Source organism: Phyllobates terribilis, unplaced genomic scaffold, assembly GCF_046119375.1.
Source record: "Phyllobates terribilis strain yellow unplaced genomic scaffold, ASM4611937v1 Scaffold_5065__1_contigs__length_54664, whole genome shotgun sequence".
NCBI lineage: Eukaryota > Metazoa > Chordata > Amphibia > Anura > Dendrobatidae > Phyllobates > Phyllobates terribilis.
The window spans coordinates 17,084-42,690 of NW_027367813.1; the positions used below are offsets into that span (position 1 = coordinate 17,084).

Sequence of the window (25,607 nt, forward strand, 5' to 3'; positions counted from 1 at the left end):
TTACACTTGCTCTAAATCCAACACACAAAAGCTAGTAAGCTAGTGTACAAGGACCATATTCAACAAGCGAGTATATATAAGAATGAATCGTTGTTGAACACTTAATAGAGTATCTTTGATCGACGAGCTTTATAGAAGAGTAGCTCGATAGACTAGTTTAAGTGTTTTTAAGATGCGGAAATCGAAAAACACAGAAAGCGGGTTTAAGTCCCTTTGTAAACACAACAAGCGAGTAGCTAGTGTGTTTATTTGTAGAGGTTAGAGACTTAGCCACAATAATAACTTTAGATTGTTAGATTTAAAGTTCAGCTCAATATGCACAGAGATTTGGTAAGGTGAGAACCCTTGGCTTAACTCAAGCCCAGGATGAAACTCACCACTACATTGATTATATCAAATGAAGATTACAGAAACTCGCACTCTCCACTCAATACAATCACGTTCAACTCAAATACAAGTCTGCTACTCTCAAGGTATTGTTGACTCACTTGATCCCTCTGAGATCACTAGCTTTTCACCCTAAACACTCAATCGTACTCACCTCCAAGCTTTCTAGTCCTGTTGTGATCTTCCCTGACCACTCAACTATACTAACTCCCAGGGTTTCAGATCCTGTTGTGTTTTTCTCTTGAGATAGCTTCTCCTAAGCTCACTAGGTTGTTTCTCACTCAATGAGCTTCTCAAGCTTGTGCATTAACAAATACCTATCGCACCTATATATAGAACTTCCTAACTTATTCCCCAAGAAAGAAATTATATTACACATTGCAACAAAGCTCAATCTGTGTGTCGGTCCACCAAGGAGCACCATAAATTCCACATGCTTCCACTTTTGTTGAGAAACAAACTTGTAACAAACTTGTCCATGCTGGCAATCCATCCCACACCACTCGCAAGCCTTTAATTCGTCCAGCTTGGCGATCCTCGTCCATCTCTATCCATCGGTAAAAACACATTCTTCCCCGTCCTTAGCTTCTTGACATTCCCATTAGCTGCACATGAATACCCTACACGATGGTGCATGGATTCCACCTGGGACCTCGCTTGTTTCACTTGTGTTGAAGCAAAGGATTCACTAGCTCGCAGCGACTCTCCATGCACTACGCTAGTCCTTCGCCTTCAACGCACTTCACTCTACTTCACTTCAGATTTGATTTAGTTTCTTCAGTTTTGGTTGAGATTGCCTTTGCTATATTCTCTATCTTTGCAAGGCTCAAAGCTAGTCTCTAGCTTGTTCGCTTGGTCAAAGCGACTCTCTTGGATTCTTAAGCTATTCCTGTAATGCTTAGAAAATACAAGATATATCAAATGTAGTGTTTATCATTATCAAAACAAAAGAGCGATTAGTCTGAGCAAGCTCAAACTAACAATTTCCCCCCTTTTGATGATGACAAACACCTAAACAGTGTAAGCACGTCTATTTCAAAACGTACTCAGTTAAGGTATAAGATATAAAATGAATCTTAAACTGGTAGTAGACAGATTGACCAAATCTGCTCAAAATCATGCTAAAGGCACTTAGCAAGTGTACCTTTATTCCCCCTTAGATCAAGCTGGTCTAAATTCTGCCCAATTTCGACAACGAAAAGATTATTCTACCTCAATCCTTCATCTGCCCAAACCGTTTTTCTTCCCACTTTTGGCATCATCAAAAAGGCATATATATTTCATCAAAGGGAACTAAAAGTAAGGTACACAGTCACACTTAACTCAGATAACAAGCATAATCTTGTAAAGATCATGTAAGCGAGACAGTAACCATGAAGCATTCAAGTCGCTATAATCAATCTGAGGCATACAATGAATATGTATAAAAATCTCATGATTTTTGTAGATGGAACCCTAGCGAGTCTATAACATAGTCACACAAAGAGAATTCAGAAAGAAAGTAGGAGTATCAACTCAAATCGCCTTCTTCTCATAATGTTCACCAACTTTTACCAATAGACTTGATTTCTTCTTGGAGTGTCTTCGCTTGTCTCAGTGCCAAAGGATAAAGAGTGGATTGGAACTGGTCTCGAGCTAATATACTTAAAGCGAGACTGGACAAGATATCGATGTAGTGTGTAGACTTCATATTTTACCTCGCTTGATTAGCACTTTAGTTAGATAGTTGTGCTGGGTTTCGAGGTGGTCATTCTTCACTCGCTTTGAACAATTGGCGCTTAGTTACTTATACTGGAAGAAGTTTGATCATGCTTGAGATGTGATACAATCGCTTAGCATGAACTTCAAAGCGTAATAATGAGGGGATATAATGAACATATAAGGGGGGGTCACTCACACTCAAATATAGCATGTAATAAGCATGTGCATATATGGGATACTGGCTTTTTGTCACAATAATGTATACTTTCTATGTGGAGTTATATCAAGGGAATCAGGAAGCAAACATTAAAGTCAGGCTTAGAGACACTTAGAAGTGGATCATTTCTTAGGCATGTAATAGGCAAGAAGACGATCACCACTTTCATGAGAGGTAAAGAAGAGCATGCAATGATACAGAAGATAGCATGTTTGCATCAATATACTCATCAATCTAGTCATTTCTTGTTTAGATATAGCAAGTTAACAAGAAAAGATCATGAAAGCTTACCTCATCCTAAGTTCCCAAAGATAAAATAAATTGCTTAAACATAGCCAGTAGAAAGGAACTTACAGTGAGTGGATGAATGGTCTAGTTGATAGGAATTAAGCCCAACTAAAGCCTTAGATTTAATAAAGGTACCCAATTTAGTGCTTTAGTAAAGATGTCAGCGATTTGACTCTCTGTTGGTATATGAGTAAGCTTCACCTTCTTATGCTCAACGTGGTCTCGTAGAATATGATGGAGAACATCTATGTGCTTGGAGTGAGAGTGATAAATCGGATTTTCTTGTTCTTCTAATATGGGGAACTTACAGTGCATCACTTGTTCTTCTAATATGGTAAGAATGAAAACCGAATAGGCTAAAGGCTTATAAAGATATCCAAGTAAAGTGCCTTTAGTGAGATTAATTGAAGCTTTGGCTCTTCTGGAAGTATTAGTCATAGTTCAACGAGTTAAGTAATAGAGTCGCTTGAATCTTCAAAGACTCGCTTGAACTATCTGAGTCTCGCTTTGAGCAAATAGATATAGCTTTATGACCAAGTGAGACTCGCTATGCCAAAGGCTAATACTTTACCACATAATATAAATCTCATGTATGATAAGAGTGAGAGAGATGTTGAATAGAACACGCTTGATTATGTCAATTTAGCACTGAAGGAGATAGCAAAACTCCTTTGCTTAATAAGGATGAGAGTAGCTTTTAGATAATCCATTTGCCTTATACTTTACACCCTTTCCTGCAAAATCAAATCAAGCAGTGTGTTCCCAACAAAGTATTGACTTCGTAGGAACGTTAGAGCTAGCGATTCCATAACTGGAAGGTAGAACTTTCATCTTCATAGTTCTAGGAACTCGCTCTAAATAGTCATCATCACAAAGACATGGCACAAGATGAGGTTTACCTATGAGAGGTAACACTCGATGTGCTCCTACTTGTTTGTATTTGGCTTGTAAGGGCTTCGTATATACAGATACAGTCTTAGATGACTCGCTCGAAGCAAGCTTGTCTATCTCAAGACTTGCTTGAATGAGCGTATCCTCAGATATACTCATAACTGACTTAGAGGAAATAGAATCACTCAAATCAAGCTTGTCCTCAGATTGAATCGCTTGATTGAGTACACTCATAGATATGGAAAGAGGGGGTGTAAGGAAGATGTCAAGTATAGGTTTTGGTTCAAGAACACTTACCTCAACTTCAGGTATAGGGGTTGGCACTGGAATAGGTTGAGCGACTATGAAGCAATTCTCAGGATCTTCACCATCGTCGGCTTCATCAACAGAATCGCCCCATAGAGTGACAAAGGCCTTCCTAGGAGGTGTTCCAGATCCACCTTCTTCTTCATTTGGTCTACCTTTTCACTTGGACAATCTCTAGAAAGATGTCCTCTACTTGAGCATTTGTAGCATGTAATGTTATTGAAGTTGAATGGCTTGTTGTCCTTTGGATCTCTGTCCTTGGTGGTGATGCCAAACTTCTTCTTGAATAACCTCTTGACCAGCTTAGTCATCATCACTACTTCCTGGTCTTCTTCATTTTCGGACTCATCATTATCCTTGACCTTTTGAAGTACGCGAGTGAGCTTGAGAGTGAATCATTGGATTTCTCTTGATGCTATTGACTCCTTTTGATCTTCAGCTTCCTGCACTCTTAATTTATTAGCAAGTACATATACAGGCAAACCTTTCGTTTCTTTGGTCATTAGCATTATTTGTTTAGTTGTGTCGAACTTAGACTTAACACCATGGATAAAAGCGAGGACGAGTTCCCATGATTCTACCTTGAGTCATGCGGAGGAAATCTTGTCACATAATACCTGGAATCTGGAATGGTAATCTGAGATAGACTCGATTTCTCCCATTTTAAACGAATGAAAGTCCCTTTGGAGCTCGAATCGATGGTTGTTCTTCATATCCTCATTGTCGCTGTGCATATATATGATAGCATTCCACATGAGCTTGGCAGTGGATAGAGACATGATTTTGTCGACGTCCTTGCGTGAGAGAGCATTGAGGATGAGTTACTTCGCCTTGGCATTCTTCTCTAGCGTAGCATACTCAATTCCCCATTTGTATGTGTTGGTTTCTTCTTTGAGAGTTTCTTCACCTTTTTCACTAATTCTCCAACATTGATAGTCAGTTTGTTGGATATAGTTATTAGTCGTCATGAGACACTATTCTAGGTCACCCTCAGCTAATATATGGGGCTTAGCCAAAGAGATCCCTAGGTTAAAAGAATTTTTTTCGTTGCCCATGATTCAGACTAGAGAGTAGGAATCAAATATGTGCAAGATTGAGCAACCTGAGCTCTTATACCAATTGTGGGTTTATAGACAAGTGAGGACCGAGTATGATAAAGCGAGTGAACTAGATATGATAATGTTACACCTACTCAAAATCCAATGCACAAAAGCTAGTAAGCTAGTGTACAAGGACTGTATTCAACAAGCGAGTATATATAAGAATGAATCGATGTGAACACTTAATAGAGTAGCTTTGGTCGACTGGCTCTTTATAGAAGAGTAGCTCGATAGACTAGCTTAAGTGTTTTTAAGATGTGGAAATGAAAAAACACAGAAAGCAAGTCTAAGTCTCCTTGTAAACACAACAAGCGAGTAGCTAATGTGTTTATATGTAGAGGTTAGAGACTTAGCCACAATAGGAAATTTAGATTGTTAGATTTAAAGTTCAGCTCAATATGCACAAAGATTTGGTAGGTGAGAACCCTTGGCTTAGTTCAAGCCCGGAATGAAACTCACCACTATATTGATTATATCAAATGAAGATTATAGAAACTCGCACTCTCCACTCAATACAATCACGTTCAGCTCAAATACAAGTCTGCTACTCTCAAGGTATTATTGACTCACTTGATCCCTCTGAGATCACTAGCTTTTCACCCTAAACACTCAATCGTACTCACCTCTCAGCTTTCTAGTCCTGTTGTGATCTTCCCTAACCACTCAACTATACTAACTCCCAGGATTTCATATCCTGTTGTGTTTCTCTCTTGAGCTAGCTTCTCCTAAGGTCACTAGGTTGTTTCTCACTCTATGAGGTTCTCAAGCTCGTGCATTAGCAAATACCTATCGCACCTATATATAGAACTTCCTAACTTGTTCCACAAGAAAGGAATTCTATTACACATTGCAACAAAGCTCCACGCTGGCAATCAGTGCATTGGTCCACCAAGGAGCACTACAAATTCCACACGCTTCCACTTTTCTTAAGCAACAAATTTGTAACAAACTTGTCCATGCTGGAAATCCATCCCACACCACTCTCAAGCCTTTTATTCGTCCAGCCTGGTGATCCTCTTCCCTCTCTATCCATGGTAAGAAACACATTCTTCCCCATCCTTAGCTTCTCGACATTCCCATTAGTTGCGCCCGAATACCCTACTCGATGGTGCATGATTCCAACTGGGGCCTCACTTGTTTCACTTGTTGAAGCAAAGGATTCACTAGCCCACATCGACTCTCCATGCGCTATGCTAGTCCTTTGCCTTCAACGCACTTCACTCTACTTCACTCTACTTCACTTTAGAGTTGATTTAGTTTCTTCAGTTTTGGTTGAGACTGCCTTTGCTATATTCTCTATCTTCACAAGGATCAAATCTAGTCTCTAGCTTGTTCACTTAGTCAAAGCAACTCTCTTGGATTCTTAAGCTGTTCTTGTAATGCTTAGAAAGCACAAGATAGATCAAATGTACTGTTTATCATCATCAAAACAAAAGGAGCGATTAGTTTGAGCAAGCTCAAACTAACAATACCATCGACGATACATTGCTCAAAGATTTATAAAAACAAGCAAGCTTGCTAAGTCCGTTCCAGCTTACATGCGAGTTGTAAATTTATCAAATGTCTACTTTGGTGCTTGAGCTAATGTGTGCAGATAGAAGAAGTTAATGATCCTATAAACAATTATTTATATTATGCACCAAGGAGTACACAGAGACATCGACACCTTTGAGAATCTTCATGTTTCTGGTCTTCCAAAGGAAATAGACGGTTGTTGCTAATGCATTGTGCTTGCCTCTCTTCTTGTGTTTGATGATACTTTTGTGTTGCTTCAGCCAAGTGAGAGATTCATTAATGCACATGATGGAAGTGGGCATACTAATCCAACCATTGAACATTATTCTGGACTTCCTTAGTGAACTTACAATCAAAGAATAGGTGTGCACTTGTTTCCATCCCACCCTCGCATTGGATGCAAAAAGGGTCAGGTGAAGCAAGTGAAGCCTATCTTTAGTGGGCGGAGCAACCCTGGCCTCCAACCATATGATGAAGGCATGCTAGAGTCCTAAACAATTTTGCTCCAATGGACTAGAGGCTTGGAGACCCTAAAGATATCATAGGCATCTCTTACATGGATCTCTTGGCTATCAATAAAGGAGAGTTTGGATAAGTGGAGAGCTCCTTGCATGAGCTTTCCAATGCCAAATATAACAATCTATAAGAAACCCATGGTGAAGCCATCTGGTCTCTTCTTGCAGTGAATGTCCTATATTGTCGTAGACATGTGGGCCAAGTGTCATTGCATCAAGTTCTTTAGTACCATACCTCCTTCCTCCTTGGGAACACATACATGATCCCAAACCACTTTGGCCGAGATCCAAAGAAACTTGCAGTAAATTTGTGTAACAGTGGTGATAAAATTGGCTTAGATGGGAACCAAGGAAAGCCACAAACCCAACGTTCCTTGAAAGTATGACCTGATGAGTTCTACATCTTCTTTGTGGGGACCCATCTTTGTAAGAAAGGTGAAGCAATAGGAACATAACAACGACACATCCAAATACTTTTATGTTAGTTATATGAACTAGCCCCTTAGTTCTTGTAACTTATAATACCTTAATTTTAATGATAACAAACTGTCTTATGGACTAATATGTGTATTAAGTGAGATATCACAGGAAATCGATAGGCCTTTGAGTTACTTAGGAGGTTTAAGCGTGGAAAAACAATAAGCCGAAGTGAGGATACAAGAGCGAGAAGAATAGCACTCAAGGCGCTTAACTAGGAGCAAGGGAATCGAGTGATGCTGGAGGGGACCGAACAATAAGAGTGAAGGATCGAGCTGCACAAGTAACACGCTACACAAGGAGGACGCGCTCAAGGGGACCGAAGACACTCAAGGGGACCGAGTGCGTATATATGGAAAGAAATCTTCCAAGAGCTAAAGAAGGAAAGATTTGATTCGCCAGAGATTTACCAGATTCGAGATCTTAACAGTTGAAGCTAGTTTTTCATTATATTCGGCTAGTTTAGATTTAGTAGTTTATTTATTATTATTTACTTGCTTTTAGGTAATTAGTTCCTGGTGATTATGTCATAGTATAGATAGCTTAGTTTATTTATCTTTAAAGTTGGTTGTCGAACTAGAGAGAAAGAGTTCATCTTGATTTAGAGCTTAGGCAATAGCTAGGAGAGTTTAGAGAAACTAAGAACTGTGTGTTCGTCTAGTAGTTGTAAGTCTCACAAGAAATCAAATCATTTTGGAATTAAAGTGTTTGTTTGTTCTTAGTCTTGTATTTCCGCACAAAAGTTCTATCTTTAGTTAGACTAAGATCTTCACGATCCACACTTTACATGTAAATGTTTGGCTCTTTACTAAGTAATAATTATGGTGGGGAACATTTATGGTTTGCGCTTGGTCTTAACCAAGGTTATTAAACTTGAAGGCAACCACGACCACCACCATGATGACCTTCGTGTCATTGTTGTTGACCATATGTATCGGCATTGTAATTTTAGAATCTTTTGTCAACAAATAAATTCAGAAGGAGGCATAGAGCTAGTAGGTCTCGCATTATGATTTATCATTAATAGGTCACTATTTTTTTCAATCATAAACAATACTTTTAAGAGTTCATACTATTATTTATAGCCTTGATGTTTATACAGTTCTTGTAACGACACTTTAGACAGATGCATTGTGGTGAATGCTTTTTTCTCAGAGGCTATTTTGTCACCTCATAATCTTAACATAGTCGTGATCATATACATAGCATTGATATAATCACTTATGGACTTGAAGTCTTGAACCTTAATAGGTACACACCCGTCTTAAGACTGTCGTGCATGAAGTAGCACAAAAAGACAATAAATTTTACTTTTTGTTGAATATAGTTTCATCAAGGAAGAGGTCATCTGCCTTTATATAAAATAGAACATCGAACCTATTAAGAGGTCTCTTTAACCAACCAAGTGAAGGATGTCGAATTATCTGTTTGTAATTTTTGTCATTTGTTATTGGATGTCCTGATAGTAAGTTAGTGACCGGAGACTCATCATACTTATAATGTGGTAAATGATTATGATTATATGACTTAATCTTGTTATAAAAGAAAAAACTTACATTTAATTTATTAAAGGAAAGAAAGAGAGATCAAGAATTTTAAATTATATTTTTATTTTTTATATGTAATTTATATTGATAAAGAATCCAGTTTATAAGTAGAGCACAATTTTTTTTTTGACTGATTACACTTTCTTACTCTGAACAATTCACCAAGTACATAGGCTTTATAATACACCAAACCTATAATGTGATCTTCTATAATGCATATTAAATAATTATGACTAAAATTATCATTTCAGCACACTAATTTTTTTGGTTGAAATTTCATCACACTAATAGAAGATTGATCTGTTTCTGTTCTATATCCGTTCTCGTCTTCCGACTCCTTACTCCTCCACCTTCCAGCATAGGAACAACTTCTTTGTCCAAATCTCACAGATCCATATTGTCCACATTTCGCAATGGCTCAGCCTCTCATAAAGAAGGACGATGATCGAGACGATGAAGGTAAATCGAATACTCACTCACTAGTTGCGTCCATTGATCGACATTCGCGCGCAATTGGCGCCGTCTACTATTTGGAATGCATGATTTGCACTATTAGATCTCACATTGAATTGTTTCGTTCTAGATCTGATTAGGTCTTTACATTACATCCTGTCTGTAACATCAGAGCAATTGAAGTGGGATTAGTTTGATCCAAATATCTAATCTGTTAGACTTTCCGCATCGCATTTATGTTAGTGCTTATAATTGTTTAACGAACTGGTTCAGATCCGATTGTTTTGGACTTGTCTGTGTGTTGCTCTGTTATCCTTAGTGGTTATCTCGGTGGATTCAATTTATTGGATCTTAATAGTGCTTGCTCGTGTGTGATTGATGGTTACAGCGGAGTATTCTCCCTTTCTTGGGATTGAGAAAGGTGCTGTGCTTCAGGACGCTCGAGTTTTTAATGATCCTCAGCTTGATCCGAGAAAATGCTCTCAGGTTGTGGTTTTTCGCCTTCTATCAGTAACGTGTTTGTTTGCACATAGTTGCTATTTATCGTTCTTCTGTGCTAATGGATGAGAATGTTTTCAAATTTTGCGATCATCAGGTCATCACTAAGCTGCTCTACCTTCTAAACCAAGGCAATGCCTTCACCAAGGTCTAGCTGTCTACATTTTAGAGATTGATCTGTTACACTGGTAGTATGGATTAAGTTCTCTTCGTTTTGTAATGATGAAAGTTTCAAATGGCTGATCAATAGGTTGAAGCTACAGAAGTGTTCTTCTCTGTGACTAAACTGTTCCAGTCCAAGGATACCGGGTTGAGAAGGATGGTTTACTTGATCATCAAAGAACTTTCTCCTTCTGCTGATGAGGTATTCCGATAATCCATGAATTAACATTTGGTACATCTCTCATATCTGAACTTAATGATGGATACTTCTGGTTTGAAGGTTATTATCGTCACAAGCTCATTGATGAAGGACATGAATAGCAAGACAGACATGTATCGCGCAAACGCTATTCGTGTGCTTTGCCGGATCACAGACGGAACTTTACTGACCCAAATAGAAAGATATTTGAAACAAGCAATTGTGGACAAGAATCCCGTGGTTGCTAGTGCCGCTCTTGTTAGTGGCATTCATTTGCTCCAGGTAGTACTAGCGTGTATTTTGGTGATATGCGTTTCTGTTTGTAGCTTCCCACTAAAAATTATTGTACACTTCACCAGACAAATCCAGAGATTGTGAAGAGATGGAGCAACGAAGTGCAAGAAGCTGTTCATTCACGTTCCGCACTTGTGCAGTTTCATGCTATAGCCCTTCTACATCAGGTATTGCAGTCTATATTATATGTCTAGATGTGTGTATTTTGTTGTTTTCCAAGATATGGAAGAATGAAGACACCATTAAACTGCACAACAGCATGAAAAAAGAAGCTCAATTGTCATTACTAGAATTTCTGAGAATACAGATAGATGTTTTTGGAGAACCTGGTTACAATAACAAAAATATATAAACTGTGATAAATTATAAAAATAAGCACAGGTACTCACCGAACCCCAAAAAACAAATCAGTTTATGGACATAAGTTAACTGCATGAACAAAAAATCATCTAATACTTTGCTCTGAATGGTGTATAAGATGCTCCAAGTGTTCCTTAAGGTAGTGCTTGTGCTCTTAATCCACCTTCATAATAATTTTTGAGCAGATAGATCATTATACAAACTATTACTTCCACATACTCCCTGCCTTTGGTAGTGCTCTCTTAAAATTCATTTGTTCATGTCTACTTGCCCCGTTCTTTCGATTTGAAATGGCGAATTTCCATATTGGGTCCTATAGCGTGTACAACAAATTAATGTTGGGGCTCATTTCAAGAGGTAGATTTTGGAGTGATCAAGTGAGTTTGTGGGATCTTTCAGACAGAACTTTGCTAATCTGCTACAAATTGCTCTAAACATATCTAAACGTGAAACACGCAGATAAGACAGAATGATCGTTTAGCAGTTAGCAAACTTGTTGCAAGCTTGACAAGAGGTTCAGTGCGCTCACCTTTGGCACAATGTCTCCTAATTCGTTACACAAGTCAGGTACATATTTGAGACTCTGCTGTATTCAATTTTCAGTAGCTATAGATCAAGTTTCAAGTAATGATTGATAAAGTAACGTCGCAGATTATCAGAGAGTCATCCCAAACTGGTGACCGTCCATTTTTAGACTATCTTGAGGGTTGCTTGCGCCACAAGGCAGAAATGGTTATTTTTGAAGCTGCGAGAGCTATAACAGAGCTAAATGGTGTAACAGCTCGTGAATTGACTCCAGCTATCACAGTTTTACAGCTCTTTTTGAGCTCTTCTAAGCCTGTTCTTCGCTTTGCTGCAGTTCGCACTCTGAACAAGGTTTCTAATGCTACTTTGGAATTCTTTCTTCATCATCTAGGAAAATGTCACTGACATGGTCAATAATGACCAAATATTTCAAATATGTTTCAATAAGAGGATAGTCACTAGCTTTTGACTAGGGTTCTGAATTTAAACATCTTTGATATGGAATATTTGACTTTTTGATCTAGAACATTAAATAACTCCACTTACAAAAACTGATTCATATTATAAGTCGTTTTAGGATTTCTAGAAGAGAAGTTATGTAACTACATTTTCCAATGTCATGAATTTCAATTACTTCCTTTCTCTATGATTCTCTGTTGACTATCAGAGCATTTTAAGATTTTGTTATGTGGGCTTGCTATTATGATTTTGTGTACTTTTAATAATAACTTTAAATTATTAGTTAACTTTTCCTTAATATGTGTGATTTAATCCAAACCAACAGTTAAATTGGATCGGAGGGAGTATCACTTAAGGTCCTTAACGCTTTATGCGAAAGGTTGAGAGGGTTATTTCAGACCTGCTTTTCAGTGCGTCAAGATTGGTTGATATAAAACTTGTTATGTTGTAGGTCGCAATGTCACATCCCATGGCAGTAACAAACTGCAACATTGACATGGAGAGCCTGATCTCAGATCAAAATAGAAGCATTGCCACTCTTGCTATTACCACTTTGCTGAAGACTGGCAATGAATCAAGTGTAGATCGTCTGATGAAACAAATTACAAACTTTATGTCTGACATCGCGGATGAGTTTAAGATTGTTGTGGTTGAAGCAATAAGATCTCTGTGTCTGAAATTCCCTCTGAAGTATAGAGCACTGTGAGTGGTCTGATTATGCTGTTGGAAAAATTGATTGTCTTTGAGCTTTGATGTGAACAATCTCTGCTGTAATACTTATTAATATGTTAAGTAATTTCTGACGATGCCTGTCCTTTTTTTCAGGATGAATTTCTTAAGCAATATCCTAAGAGAGGAAGGAGGATTTGAGTATAAGAAGGCAATTGTTGACTCTATTGTGATTCTTATAAGAGATATTCCTGACGCGAAGGAAAATGGACTGCTACATCTGTGTGAATTTATCGAGGACTGTGAATTTACCTACCTTTCTACACAGGTTACTTACCTCAATATGTCTTTTCTGACATTTTCATTGATGTTTTAATCTTTGATATTATAATAATACATTTTTGGGCTCTTAATAAATCAATGCCAGATTCTGCATTTCCTAGGAATTGAGGGACCCAAGACCGCAGACCCCAGCAAATACATACGATATATCTATAACAGAGTGATTCTTGAAAATGCAACTGTAAGAGCTGCAGCTGTTAGCACGTTGTCAAAGTTTGGAGCTACAGTAGATGCCCTGAAGGTATAAGCAGCTTGCTCCTGTTTATCGGATAATGAATGTTGAAGTAATTGAGGTTCAACTTTAATATTGTTTTCTGATTGCTCCATCTGAATTGCAGCCACGTATTTTCACTCTCCTAAGAAGGTGTCTCTTTGATAGTGATGATGAGGTAAGGCTTGATGACCACTATGGACCCCTACACTTTTCTGAAATCCATCTCTTGTATCTGATGTATTTTTCTGTAATGTTAAATTTGTTAACTTGTACTGTAAAGAAGGTTGATTTGTTATTGAGACGGCCTCTAAACATCATCATGTCATGCTTTTTTGTATATAGTCAGTCAAACAAGTGTTTCTTTTGTGGACTAAGGTTGTATTTTGCATCGGATCTTACTTTTTTGATATTTAATGGTAGGTTCGCGACAGGGCAACACTTTATCTGCAAACATTAGGAGCTGATGATGCAGCTGTTGAAACTGATGAAGTTGTGAAGGATTTTCTCTTTGGATCCCTTGATGTCCCACTGGGAAACCTTGAAGCTAGCTTGAAGAACTATGTAAGTTTTACTGAGTTTGTCATATTTTTAGCTTCATAGAATCAATAACTTATACTAAACCCAAAGTTCTCTTTCCTAGGTGTCAAACATCTAAATGTTGTAAAAGAATATTATAGAAAGATTATTAGACAGTTTACACAAATCGTTTAGTTCTTAAGGTGGGTAAATACATTAAATTTCAAATTAATTTTGTTCTATTTATCGTCCATTTATCCATAACATATATTATACTCCATTTTCAAAAACTCTACCGATATAAATTAACCATGTTAGTATAGGTTAATTGTTGCATCTTATTTATCGTGCCCAAACCCACACAAGGCACATGTAGATATGCTAGTTGTACATCTGTATTCTGATACTTGATGGATAATCCACAATGCAGGAAGCTTCTGAATTGCCATTTGATATCCATTCTGTTTCCAAAGAGATTAAATCACAAACCCTGTCTGAGAAGAAAGCACCTGGCAAAAAACCAACCGGGCTCGGCGCTCCTCCTACCACTCCGTCATCAGGCATTGATGCTTATGAAAAATTGCTTTCTTCAATTCCTGAGTTTTCTTCCTATGGAAAGCTTTTCAAGGTCCAAAACCAATATACTCATACAATTTACTTACATAATACTTTACTGAACCATCCTTCAAGCACTTCTTTTCTGTTTCTTTTCTCTCCAGTCATCACCGCCTGTTGAGTTGACTGAAGCCGAAACAGAGTATGCAGTGAATGTTGTCAAGCACGTCTTTGACAGCCATATTGTGTTCCAGTTCAACTGCACCAACACCATCCCTGAGCAACTTCTGGAAAATGTAAAATCATTTTGAAATAAGATATTCTTAACATGTGTTGTACTGGTGCTTATGTTATTTATTGCCACCTCCAGGTTAGTGTTTTTGTGGATGCTTCAGAAGCAGAGGAATTTTCAGAAGTAGCGTGCAGACCTCTTAGATCGCTTCCTTATGATTCACCTGGACAGACATTCGTTGCTTTTGAGAAGCCTGAGGGAATCCCTTCAATCGGGAAGTTCTCAAATGTGTTGAGATTCACTGTAAAGGAGGTATTTTTCTCTTTCTATGTGTGAAGGTATTAGGTGGGATAAATATGTTATAAAGAAACTGATAGTAATACCTCTCTATGTCTAGAGTTAAGTGCCGTTTTAGCGGAAAAAATGCGTCTTCCAGTAAGTCCCATTTTAAGTTTTCTTTTACCATATTTTGTCCATTTTACCCTTAATTATCAACTGATTACACTTACCAAAAAGAAAGAACTCTATGGAAACTAAATAGGGGGTAGTTCAGTCTATTCTTTTTCTTTATAATCTTAATTTTTGTTGGAAATCTTAAAACGGTACATATATTTCTATGGAAAGAGTATAAAATGTTCAAATATTCAACATTCACTTGATACGATTCTGTGTGGAAAAATATTTTGTGGTTTATTCCTATATGCTACAATATTCAACTTGTGCATCACTGAGATCACATTACAGGAGATAGTGTGCTCAAGCAGACAAAAAATGTTAACCTAAAAGAAAGAGTTTAACAACATATTGTATTCAGATTGAGCCATCAACTGGAGAGGCAGAGGAAGAAGGTGTTGAAGATGAATATCAGCTTGAGGAGCTGGAAGTTACATGTGCAGATTACATGCAGAAAGTTGGTGTATCAAATTTCAGAAATGCCTGGGAAAGCATGGACCCTGAAGGCGAGCGAGTTGATGAATATGGCCTTGGATATAGAGAAAGCTTAGTGGCAGCAGTTAATGCTGTCATTAACTTGCTTGGAATGCAACCTTGTGAGGTAAGACAGTTCTTGTTGCTTCTCCCGGTTAAATATTTTATATAAATTATAAAATTGTTGATATATGTGATGTTATCTTTAAGATTTGGTATTTGTCTAATTCTGTCACATTTACAATGGTATAATGTTATACATAATAATTTCTTTATATATTTTCAAATTATTAGAGTATGAATTTATGAAGAAAATCTACAAATATGATTAACATCATGAAAATTTCCTAAGTTCATTCTATATAATATTTTTTAAGTTTGTAAAAACTTTATAAGCTCTACACATAAGTTCATTATATGAACTTCAACTTTATACAGCTGTTTGGAGTATTAAATACTTAGAAATACTAGACTAATCTCCTCATAAATTAGAAAAGAAACAAAAAAACTTAGATTGCTGAAAACTCAGTAGCCTGGTAAATTTTATTGGAATAATGTGATTTAAATAAAAAAACAACTGTACATGGCCAAGAAAGCCGTTTACAAAATTGTGACAAGATGGAAAATTACATTAAGATCAAATCATGCAGCAAGACATAGTAGTTTTATCAAGTTTCTTCATGAAAAATAGCCCCGTTCCTGATCATTAGCCTGGTTTTTTACTTAAAACTTTTTCAGGGTACAGAGACGGTTCCAACCAACTCCAGGTCACACACATGCCTTCTCTCTGGTGTATACATAGGCAACGTAAAGGTTCTTGTTCGTTTACAATTGGGTCTTGACTCGAACCGTGAGGTAGCAATGAAGCTGGCTGTTCGATCCGAAGATGAGGCTGTCAGTGACGTCATTCATGAGATTGTGGCAAGCGGCTAGAAAATTGTCACAGCAAACCAGGTATTTCTTCATTTTTATGTAAACAGAGTTGCACTTATATAGGATATCCTCACCTATTTCTTGACCTTCCTGAAGAAGAGCAATAGCCAAAGATTGTTTCAACCTGAGATTTTATTTTTATATTTCAGATGTCATAAATGCCATTTTGATCCTGAGCTCCCTATTGTAAACCTTAAAGACCTTCCTATAAACATTTTGCTCATACATATATATTCATCTATGTTTGATTATTCTTTATAATTCATTGGATTATATTGCTTTTGTTTTGTTTAGAGATTATTCTGCACACTTTGACAACTATTTAATAGTCAAATTGGTGGCTGGTGCCTGGAAACCATGCCTACCTAGAGCCTGTTTGGTAAGGCAAAAGTAACGTTACCATGCTAAACAGGACCCTAATTACTTGGTAATTGTTGCTAACAATATAATTTCCTTATATGTGTAGCCAGTTTTTCTAGTATAAGCTTTGACAAAATTGGTTGTATAAACATGGTGAAGCAGCAAAAAATGACAAGTGTAATTGGTGAGACTGACGAGATATAATATACTATCGAAATATGCTCACATATTTGGACAAGTTATGCGAACCCTTGTCTAAATTATACTGTCTCCATCATAATTACACTAATAGATACAAAACCTTCATAGAGAGCCATTGGCAACCTTCTTTCACCGCTCATTGACAACAACACTTAAAATTGTTCTTTGCTGATTCATCTTCACCTTTCATTTCTTTTTAAGTTGCTGCTATCACCTAAATAAACCTGATATATGTCACTATTTAGTAAGAAAATAGAAGAACCAATATGCAGCAGCAGCAGCAGCACCACCACCACCATACTCTCCCTCTGATATCACCAGCCCTTTCAGCTTTGTTCGCCAACTTTGATGATAAGCTGTTACCTCCAACACCAGCACCACCTCGAGGGTAAACGCAAGAATTATAACCTACCCAATAAAAATAACAACGTAGATGTTATGGTAAAATGAAGTAGTCAAAGAAGGTAAAATGGATAAGAGTAAGGCGGCGGGGTTAACTGGGATTGACTGATGTAACAGTAGCGGTCTGAGAGAAATCACAGTCGGACGGCTGCTTACTGGATGCCTGGTAATAGGAGTTCATGGCATAAGCAGCGTGTGATGCCACTGTATTCGGGTCAAAACAGGCGCCACCTGGCTGAATGGGCCCACAGTCAACTCCCGGTTGACTGCACGCGTAGTCAAGGGCTGCCTGCAGCTGAGAGTCAGAGACCCCTTGCTTCGGCACACACCAACCAGTTGTTGTTGCTGGTGGTGGGGTGGATTTGGATGGACTCTTAGCCTGTAACGAGTATAGAATTATGAAACTACGTGACAAAGAAAACGGATATACTTTTAAAGAGAACATAGACTCACCTGACTGCTCTTGGAGAGGCCTGCGTCGTAGGCCATGGTAAGGTTGGGCCTGTAGAGCCCAAAGGAGCGCTCCGAGGTGGGCCCGGGCTTCAAGTCCTCGTCGTACAGAGCAAAGATGTAGGTGTCGACTGATTTCCCGGGCATGAGAGGCGTACCCACCATAGACCTCAGGTGTGAGATCAACCCGCCGTTGTAAGCCTTTGCGTTGTCAATGGTAGTCCCTGCCTCGTTGGTGTCTCCATTGTAAGGCCACCCGGTTTCCGCCACCACGATCTCCACGTCCTTGTATCCCATTGCGTTCAGTGCTGAATGTACTGCATCAACCTATTTAGTTCACAGTCAAAATTGATTTCTAGCAAGAACATGTAGCGGATGTCTATGGTAAACGAATAATCCCTTAAAATAGTAGTACATATACTTACTATTTATGGTACTAGTGTATTTAAACCTACTACTCACAAACAGCATTCATAAGTTGCAACATAATGATTTCTAGCAAGAACTAGTTAACATGAAAGGGTTGGTATTAGTAACCTTTATTACTGCAATTATTGTACCACTATGAATGGCAGGCTGTCATTGAACTAGGACCGTAATTGAATTGACTAATCAATCATGATATTGAGGAAATTATGCCATAATTTTTACTGCCAACTAATTATTGATACAAATTTCCAGCCTAAAATTCTATATATAATTGCATAAGCTTGTGAAGGTGAATTAGCTAATTTTGTTAATTATGAGACAAATTATCATCAAATAAAAGACAAATCGATTAAATTATTTGTATGCTACTTTTTGTCCGGGAGAATAATCTTGTTAATTATGAGAAAGAAATAGGAACCTGCGCGTCGAACATATTCATGTACTTGATATTGGTATTGGAGTCGACCCGACCCGCGTTGGGTTGGAACAGGCAAAACGATAGCGTTTCGGGTCTCGGGTCGCTCTGGTAAGCAAAAAACGGGTACGGGTTTATGGTAAACGGCGACCCGTTTCCTTTGAGAAACTCAAGCAGCGCTTTCATCGTCCCCCCCAACGCCGGGTTAAAAGCTCCGGAAGACGGTGGGTCGGATTGGCTCAGCACCGCCATTGAATGGACCGTTGACACCTTGATTTTACTTCCCAATGAGGCCGACTTAAGGGCATTTTCGACATTCTGCATCGCAGGGAGTAGCTGCGATATCAAATTCTGGTCCCCTGAAAATGTACCAGTACAGTAGAATTATTTTCACCGCACAGTACTTTCTAGAAACAGATATTGATACTCTCGAACACCTGAGGAGATGACTTCGTTGCCAACGGTGATGAGGATGATGTTGCTAGCCGGGAAATAAGGGATGACGTTCGAGTTAATCCACTGAGTCGCTTGATTCGGATCGGTCGCTAGCGCCGGAATGTCGCCGTTGGAGGCGCCGATTACAATGCCGATTCCGGTGTTGGCGAGAGCTTTCAACATCGCCGGATCAGCGCCGTACATCCTGACCTTCGAGATTGTAGTCGACTGTAGGAGCTTTGCAGTGTCCGTCGCCGGTGGAAGATTGTCGGCTACCTCGCCGTAATTAACTCCGATGAAGGATTGCGCCTCTGCAAAATTGAACGAATTTCCGAGACAAATTAAAACAGATCTAGAAAGTCGAATCTACTTGATTAAGCTGAAACTTGAATCGATGAATGGATTAGGTTGGGGATGCTACCGGAGGAATAGAATGAAAGGCAGAGAAGAGAGAAAAGGATTGTTGGAAAGCGGATAGACATGGCGGATGAAATAATTAACCGCGAAGTAGCAGGTAACACACTATAAAGTGATGAAGCTCCAAATAATTAATAAGTCAAGAAGAAAGAAGAAAATTAGGCGAGGAGTAAAAGATTGAATAGTCACCAGAATTGACGAGGAAGGAGAAGGAGAGAAGAAGAAGAAGATAGACCTTAGACTCGAGTGTGGGAGTGGGGACCCACACAAGAGGTGTGGCATTTTCCTCATTAACATGCCAACTCTGCAAATTGTCTAAGCGTACGTTCGACGCAACACTTAAAAGATAATTGTTAGTGTACTCGAAGCCGAGTTGTTTGGGCGGTAGGGGTGTCCTCCTCACTCCTTTGTCCGGGTTCGATAGCACTATTATGTATTTATGTTATAGTATCATAAGTATCAAGAACGGTCCAATTAGGATACGATAATATTTAGATCAATAAAAAACATGCAAGAAGTTACAGGTAGACACCTGTTTCGAACAGTTTACAAGCAACTACTATTAGAAAATCTATAAATAGTCCCTTGTTACTAAGGGACGAATTTTAATGGGAAATAAGAGAGTTTATGAATTTGAGATTTATGAGACATCGCATGCGAAACTAGATTGGATCAACTCACTCGCTCACAAAAAAACTCTTGTAATACTGCTGACATTTGAATAATAACGTGTATTGATGTTCTAATCAATTAACATGTATCTAGTCTAAATCCGCCGCAAAGACTTTTCAGTGGTGATGTTTTAGCACATTTGTGTATGTTTTGATCCCGACTCATGTGTTCTTGAAGGTACATTATTTTCTTCTACACTTTTGTTCGAGCCCATTACAGGTCCTTCCTACTCATGTAAGCAACACTAATAAAATAAATGCTTAAACATGTCACATTCCATATTGTCATGTGAATATTATGGTCAGGGCCGAGATGGAAAGTCACTCGAAATTGGAAACCTCTCCCAACTTTTTGACTGGTTCTTGGGCTATCGGGCTCGTCCATTTTAATAGTCCAGACTCACTAATCCCCTCAACCTGTGCAGGCCCAGGGTTTAACCTCTCCCAACTTTAATAACATCATACATTCCAATATATAGGACTTCAACTCCGAGACCTCAAATTAGAATAGGAAAGTCTAACATTACCGTTGCTAGTGCGTCAACTACGTTCGAGTATCAGAATATATGATGTTCACTACTAAATATTGATACATCAACCAATACCATACATTGAAGTTTGCACAAATCTAGTCGGTGTTCAATTTCTAGATGGATAAGTAACACAGTGTCTAGGGAGAAAATAAAGTTCTTATTATTGAATGTGCGATGAGATAGTCGCTCACATAACAAGGAAATATTACTAATTCAGTCGACCTCAGAAGTCTCTTAATTATGTATTTTCTCTCCCAATTTTTTGACCCCCTCCTTGAAGGATGGCAAGTTGTATTTGTAGGGGTTGCACTAGTACCTCCTTGTGAGCGGCGCTTGATACGTTTCTTATAGGGGGCTCATTGCATGCTTACTTGTGGTCGAGGAGATGTCATTCCCATATTGGTCTGTACTCGGGCCCCCGCATGGCATGGTGAATGCTGAATTCACCAGGCGGATCTTTGCGACGAGCTAGAGGGACAACACATGTGGATGTCAATGAGGTGTCCTAGTATGCGGAGGGTTATTCGGCGCGTTGAGTGGTGTTGCAATTGTTGCATTCCATCATTAATACTCTATATATCCCATAATGTAGTTCATGTTTTGACTTAACGCACTTGTTATACACAATTTCTTTCATATTTAATAAATATCTCTACTTATATGTTTATAAAAAACCATAAATTTCTAATATAATTAAACAAGATTATACAAGAATATATATTTTTTTAGTGCAGGAAAAATAAAACACAGACTATATTACAAGTTCAAAAGAGTAACTATAAATTGGAGTTGTACATACTCCGTACTTCATATTGGGGAAGGAGCTGAGTGGGATGCGGGACTGGAGGAAAGATTCCGAGCTGTTGGCTCTCATCCGTTTGGATGCTCTAGTGCGACTATAGTCGATATCTATGTAGTCCCCTAATATTTTCCTTTATAAAAAAAAATATTGGGGAAGGAGCGAACGTGAATCTCCCGACAATATCCACAGCCTTGGAAATTTCTTCGCTTGGAAATTATTGTACCACAGCCTAGACGTATATACATAGATTTCTTCGCTTGGAAATTTCGTCAAAGCCACAGCCTCAAGCAGACACAGCGTAGACTCACAAGTCTTCGCCCGAGTGAAATCACCGAATTTCAAGTATACCATCTTATTCCATTTGCATTTTTTTCACTTGTGGTTTATGACTTCTGTCCCACCCTTAAATTCAGTGCTTATACTATTCCCTCCGTTCCATAATGCTCTTCCCATTTCTTTTCGATTCACTTGTCGAGACACGTTTTATGTCTTAAATATCTCTCGGTATATGTTATTAAAAATCGTAAAATTTATATACAGTTAAAGTATTCGTCGAGACGAATAAAACAAGATCACACATGACTATGTTTTTTCATACACATTAAGAGAAATCAAGAAGATTCTCCATAAATATGAATAGTGATTAAAAATAAAATGGGAAGATGATATTGGGACGGAGGGAGTATTATGTTTTACTACTCCCTTCCTTCCATGTTCATTCTTGTTTTGACCCTATTAATGATCGAAGTTTATTCTTGCTAATGTATAAGAAAAGAACATAGTCATGTAAGATCTTGTTTGATTCGTCTTGATAAGCACTTTAATGATATAAATTTTTATAATTTATACTAACACATAATAATAGATATTAACGATACAAAACTTGTATCAGCAAGTGTGTAAAAATAAATGAGAACTATATTACGAGACATAGAGTAGAAAATTATTATCTTTATTTTAATCTTTCTATTAGAGACGTCGTAATGCCAAATACTATAAACTCCATAGATCTATCACAGTGTTCTAGAAACAGTTGTCAAAGTTCCATTACAGAAACAACAACAGTTAAACACAAAGCCATTGGAGCAAAGCAATAAGTGTTCACAAATTTTCTTGAGAAACAAACCCCAATAATATACTATAAGTCTATAAGCTTACAAGCAAAAGATAAAATGAATAACAAAAGGTAGACTCACTCAATACAATCAAAACCAGCAGGAAGTATAGGGATAAAAAAAGCTGCTTCCAGAGAAAAAATTGTGGAAAGGTAATGGCAATAATACTTAGGCTCCTGAGTGCGAAAGTGGTGTTGTCACAAACTGCCCATTTACATACTCGTGCACATATTGTTGAGGTAGAGAATGCTCCCCCTGCAGTTATATTCCAACCACTAATCTTAATAAAGATCATACAAAACCAATTTGTTAAGAATAGATATATGAATGTATACCCAGTCTCCTTCTTCACTAGAGACCAGCACATTGATCTCACTGGATTTAGCAGTTGTAATTGATGCTCCCAGTGATTCTTTACTCAGATACAACTGGCATCCAGAAGTATTATCCACTGAAATTGTTGGTGCTGAACCCTATAGTGAACAGTTCTATTAGTTGGATTTCATCATTTTAGATTCATAAACATCAAATCCTCTTTTGACACTTCCTACCTGGGATTGAACCTCGACACTGTTGCAGTTAACAACCTCAAAAGCAGCCACAACATCCTGCTTTCAAATATCAATCATTAAATACCATTTCAAAAATTGTGCTGTCAATTATACAAGAAAACTTGCCTGAAATACAATACCCATCTTGCTGCATTTATCAAGAGTGATATTATTAACCTTCCCTGCCATAAGCAAAATTAAAGGAGTTCGATGAGTACATGGAGAAAAGTATACAGTATTCAAAAATGAGGTCTTAAGAAAAGACAAACCTTGGACTTGCAAGACAGAGTCTTTACATCCATAAACATAAACTGACTGTTTAGAATCACACTCACTTATAACCAAATCCTTCTTTCCAATATGATTTTCAACTACCCACCTGTCGAAACCATACAAGAAATTTATAAATGCTCTGTTTTAGGTTTATTAAATTTTAACGAATAATTAATTACTCACTTGCGACCCATCTGAAGCTCCAGCTTTGGTGGGCCCGTCTTAGAGAATGCAGCTGTACTCTTGCGTGGTTCCTTTTCACCTGCGCTGACAACACCACTGCGGTCCGTACGATTCTTTGTTTTCATATCAGCTGTAACCTTTCTCAAACCTAACACATAACATACGGTTCCATTAATTATCATAATTTCAGCATATTGTTATTAGTATAAATTGAGTTTTAATCAGACCCATACAGAAAAACCAAGGACAGGTAGCTACCTGAAGTAACACCGCCGGAATTTATTTCCTGGAAAACAGCAGACATCCCAACTTTTGGAGCTGAAGATGAAGGCTTAGATGAGTCAGAGGTTAAAAGAGATGACCGTGGTGGTGGTGGTGGAGCAGGGCCAGCTGGCGGTGATGGTTTAGAAGGAGCTGAAATTACGGCTTTGCCAGAAGTGGACCAAACAGGCCCTAAGGGATAGAAACTTTTAACATAGTCCCTCAGGCCTGGAAGATAAAGCTCCTTCACAGCTTTGGCCCACTCCACATGGTTTGGATCCTTATTTCTGTACTCCACTAGAACCTGTGTATGTGAATAGAATCCTAATAAAGGTGTTTGGATACTGAATAGAAGAAAAAATAGTTTGTACGAGCATGAAGCTTACCTTGTTGTTATAAAATTCAGCCATCTGCCAACAATCTTCTACATGGGCAATGGGGAGGCTCATACCTTTGGTTACAAGATGGGTATATATGAGATAAACGAATGAGAATAACTTTTGAAATGGACAAAAATGAAGTCGGTCAATGCTTACTTACCGCAATCCTTCCCTGTATATGCAATCCATGCTAAAGCTGAAAGACTTTCGGCAATAGTTTTCTGATGGTTGAAGAAATCAGATCGCCTACCCTCAGTCAATGCCACACCTTTGCATATCACTTCGTTCAAAGGCTTCAGAAACTCAACTAACCCTTGCATATCAGGCTTCTGCAAGATTTAAACCCAATTCCAAGTAAACTGCTGTGGTATAAAACCCTATCATCAGCTAATCTATCAAGCATCATAGTTTAGAAATACAAGCAAATTTGGTAGTTACGGGTTCAATGACACGTAATATGAACTTTTTGAACTTACGATTTGATACAGGAAGATCTAATTAAAATGTTTCATCAGTAACTTATTTAAATGGAGTTCTTCAGCTACTGCAATTACCGCTTGTACCTTGATCTCACATATTGAAACGTGTCTCTCATTAATCTGAGATTGTCCCTTGAATCATTAATAAACTAGAGCTTTTATCACAAATCCATCACCGAAAATTGTATATTTGCAGAAGTTCCTATCCAAAACAAGGATAAGTAAAGCAACACAATCTCAATCCCATTAGGAAATTTCAAACTTTCCTTTCTTCTGTCACTGTAATCTTCAAACGCAAAGCATTTTTCCCAAAACTAGAACAAAATTCAAATCAGTCCTGGTCCTCTTCATATAATCTTCCATTTACCAACAACGAACACACAGATCTCCTGACTATGAGCATAATTAAGTAGTCTAGAAAAGGAGCAATGTGCAGAAGCAAAATAAAAACTGACCTGAGATTGCTTGACCTTGATAAGAAGCTCCTTAAGAGCAGCAAACGCCGCTTCAAGGATCTTCGTAGCCTCAAGCACCTTATCGCCAATGCTCTCGGCAGCGGAGGAAACCCTAGCGAGAGAAGTCGCCATCAGATCGCTGAATGCCACAATCGCCGGATCTGATTCGAAATCCACGGCGTCATCCGCCGCGAAATCTCGCGAACCGACTCCGCCAGCGGCGGATAAGGACTCCAGCCGCGAAACCGCCCTCTCCAATCTCTCAATCAGCTTCTCATCCATTGCTCAATCAGCGTCAATAGCCTTGAGCAGATCTGATATGGAAAGGAATTTAAGAGAATGACTTGAACAGAGAACACTGATATGATTCGTTGTCTCCTCTCTCTTCACGTTCGAACACCAAAAATTGGGAATTTCGGGTTTTTAATCTCTCTGTTTTTCAGGCGAAAAGATGGACACGTGGCGGGTGAAAAGGGATAGAGTGTTGGTGGTGGTGGAGTCCCATATTTATGT

General features: G+C 38.2%; 3 protein-coding genes across 3 annotated transcripts; 1 reads left to right on the forward strand and 2 right to left on the reverse strand.

The window, feature by feature from the left end:
• Positions 1-9,357: 9,357 nt before the first annotated feature.
• Positions 9,358-16,282, forward strand: LOC141249738 (uncharacterized). Its single transcript, XM_073669782.1, has 18 exons — positions 9,358-9,403; positions 9,786-9,883; positions 9,993-10,043; positions 10,146-10,259; positions 10,338-10,538; positions 10,616-10,717; positions 11,370-11,477; positions 11,562-11,786; positions 12,346-12,596; positions 12,720-12,891; positions 12,991-13,146; positions 13,244-13,294; positions 13,540-13,680; positions 14,066-14,263; positions 14,355-14,486; positions 14,561-14,734; positions 15,237-15,476; positions 16,088-16,282. Exons 1-18 carry the CDS (start codon positions 9,358-9,360, stop codon positions 16,280-16,282), a joined length of 2,655 nt encoding a protein of 884 aa, XP_073525883.1.
• Positions 16,283-16,702: 420 nt separating this feature from the next.
• On the reverse strand, positions 16,703-21,748 carry LOC141249737 (uncharacterized). The gene is made up of 11 exons (XM_073669781.1): positions 21,621-21,748; positions 21,348-21,527; positions 19,924-19,982; positions 19,627-19,817; positions 19,396-19,496; positions 18,977-19,326; positions 18,543-18,898; positions 17,699-18,022; positions 17,342-17,624; positions 17,162-17,251; positions 16,703-16,767 (listed from the first exon to the last, which is right to left on the reverse strand). Exons 1-11 carry the CDS (start codon positions 21,746-21,748, stop codon positions 16,703-16,705), a joined length of 2,127 nt encoding a protein of 708 aa, XP_073525882.1.
• A 932-nt stretch (positions 21,749-22,680) lies between these two features.
• On the reverse strand, positions 22,681-25,376 carry LOC141249739 (uncharacterized). Its single transcript, XM_073669783.1, has 10 exons — positions 25,095-25,376; positions 24,321-24,489; positions 24,167-24,231; positions 23,778-24,084; positions 23,520-23,667; positions 23,333-23,442; positions 23,190-23,245; positions 23,064-23,120; positions 22,848-22,985; positions 22,681-22,767 (listed from the first exon to the last, which is right to left on the reverse strand). The coding sequence occupies exons 1-10, from the start codon at positions 25,374-25,376 to the stop codon at positions 22,681-22,683; spliced, it is 1,419 nt and encodes a 472-aa protein (XP_073525884.1).
• Between the last annotated feature and the right edge of the window lie 231 nt (positions 25,377-25,607).

Bases quoted from the DNA above. Each gene is read 5' to 3' on its own strand.
- LOC141249737 (XM_073669781.1), bottom strand. From the start codon at position 21,748: ATGGTATACTTGAAATTCGGTGATTTCACTCGGGCGAAGACTTGTGAG. The intron at 18,023-18,542 runs GTTCCTATTTCT...TGAACTAAATAG, and splicing joins TGAATATGTTCGACGCGCAG to GTTGATGCAGTACATTCAGC. The intron at 17,252-17,341 runs GTTAACCCCGCC...TTTATTGGGTAG, and splicing joins TGTTACATCAGTCAATCCCA to GTTATAATTCTTGCGTTTAC.
- LOC141249739 (XM_073669783.1), bottom strand. From the start codon at position 25,376: ATGGATGAGAAGCTGATTGAGAGATTGGAGAGGGCGGTTTCGCGGCTG. The intron at 23,668-23,777 runs GTAGCTACCTGT...GTTATGTGTTAG, and splicing joins TTCCGGCGGTGTTACTTCAG to GTTTGAGAAAGGTTACAGCT. The intron at 22,768-22,847 runs GTATACATTCAT...ATATAACTGCAG, and splicing joins CTAGTGAAGAAGGAGACTGG to GGGGAGCATTCTCTACCTCA.
- LOC141249738 (XM_073669782.1), top strand. From the start codon at position 9,358: ATGGCTCAGCCTCTCATAAAGAAGGACGATGATCGAGACGATGAAG. The intron at 10,539-10,615 runs GTAGTACTAGCG...ACACTTCACCAG, and splicing joins GTGGCATTCATTTGCTCCAG to ACAAATCCAGAGATTGTGAA. The intron at 14,487-14,560 runs GTAAAATCATTT...TGCCACCTCCAG, and splicing joins CTGAGCAACTTCTGGAAAAT to GTTAGTGTTTTTGTGGATGC.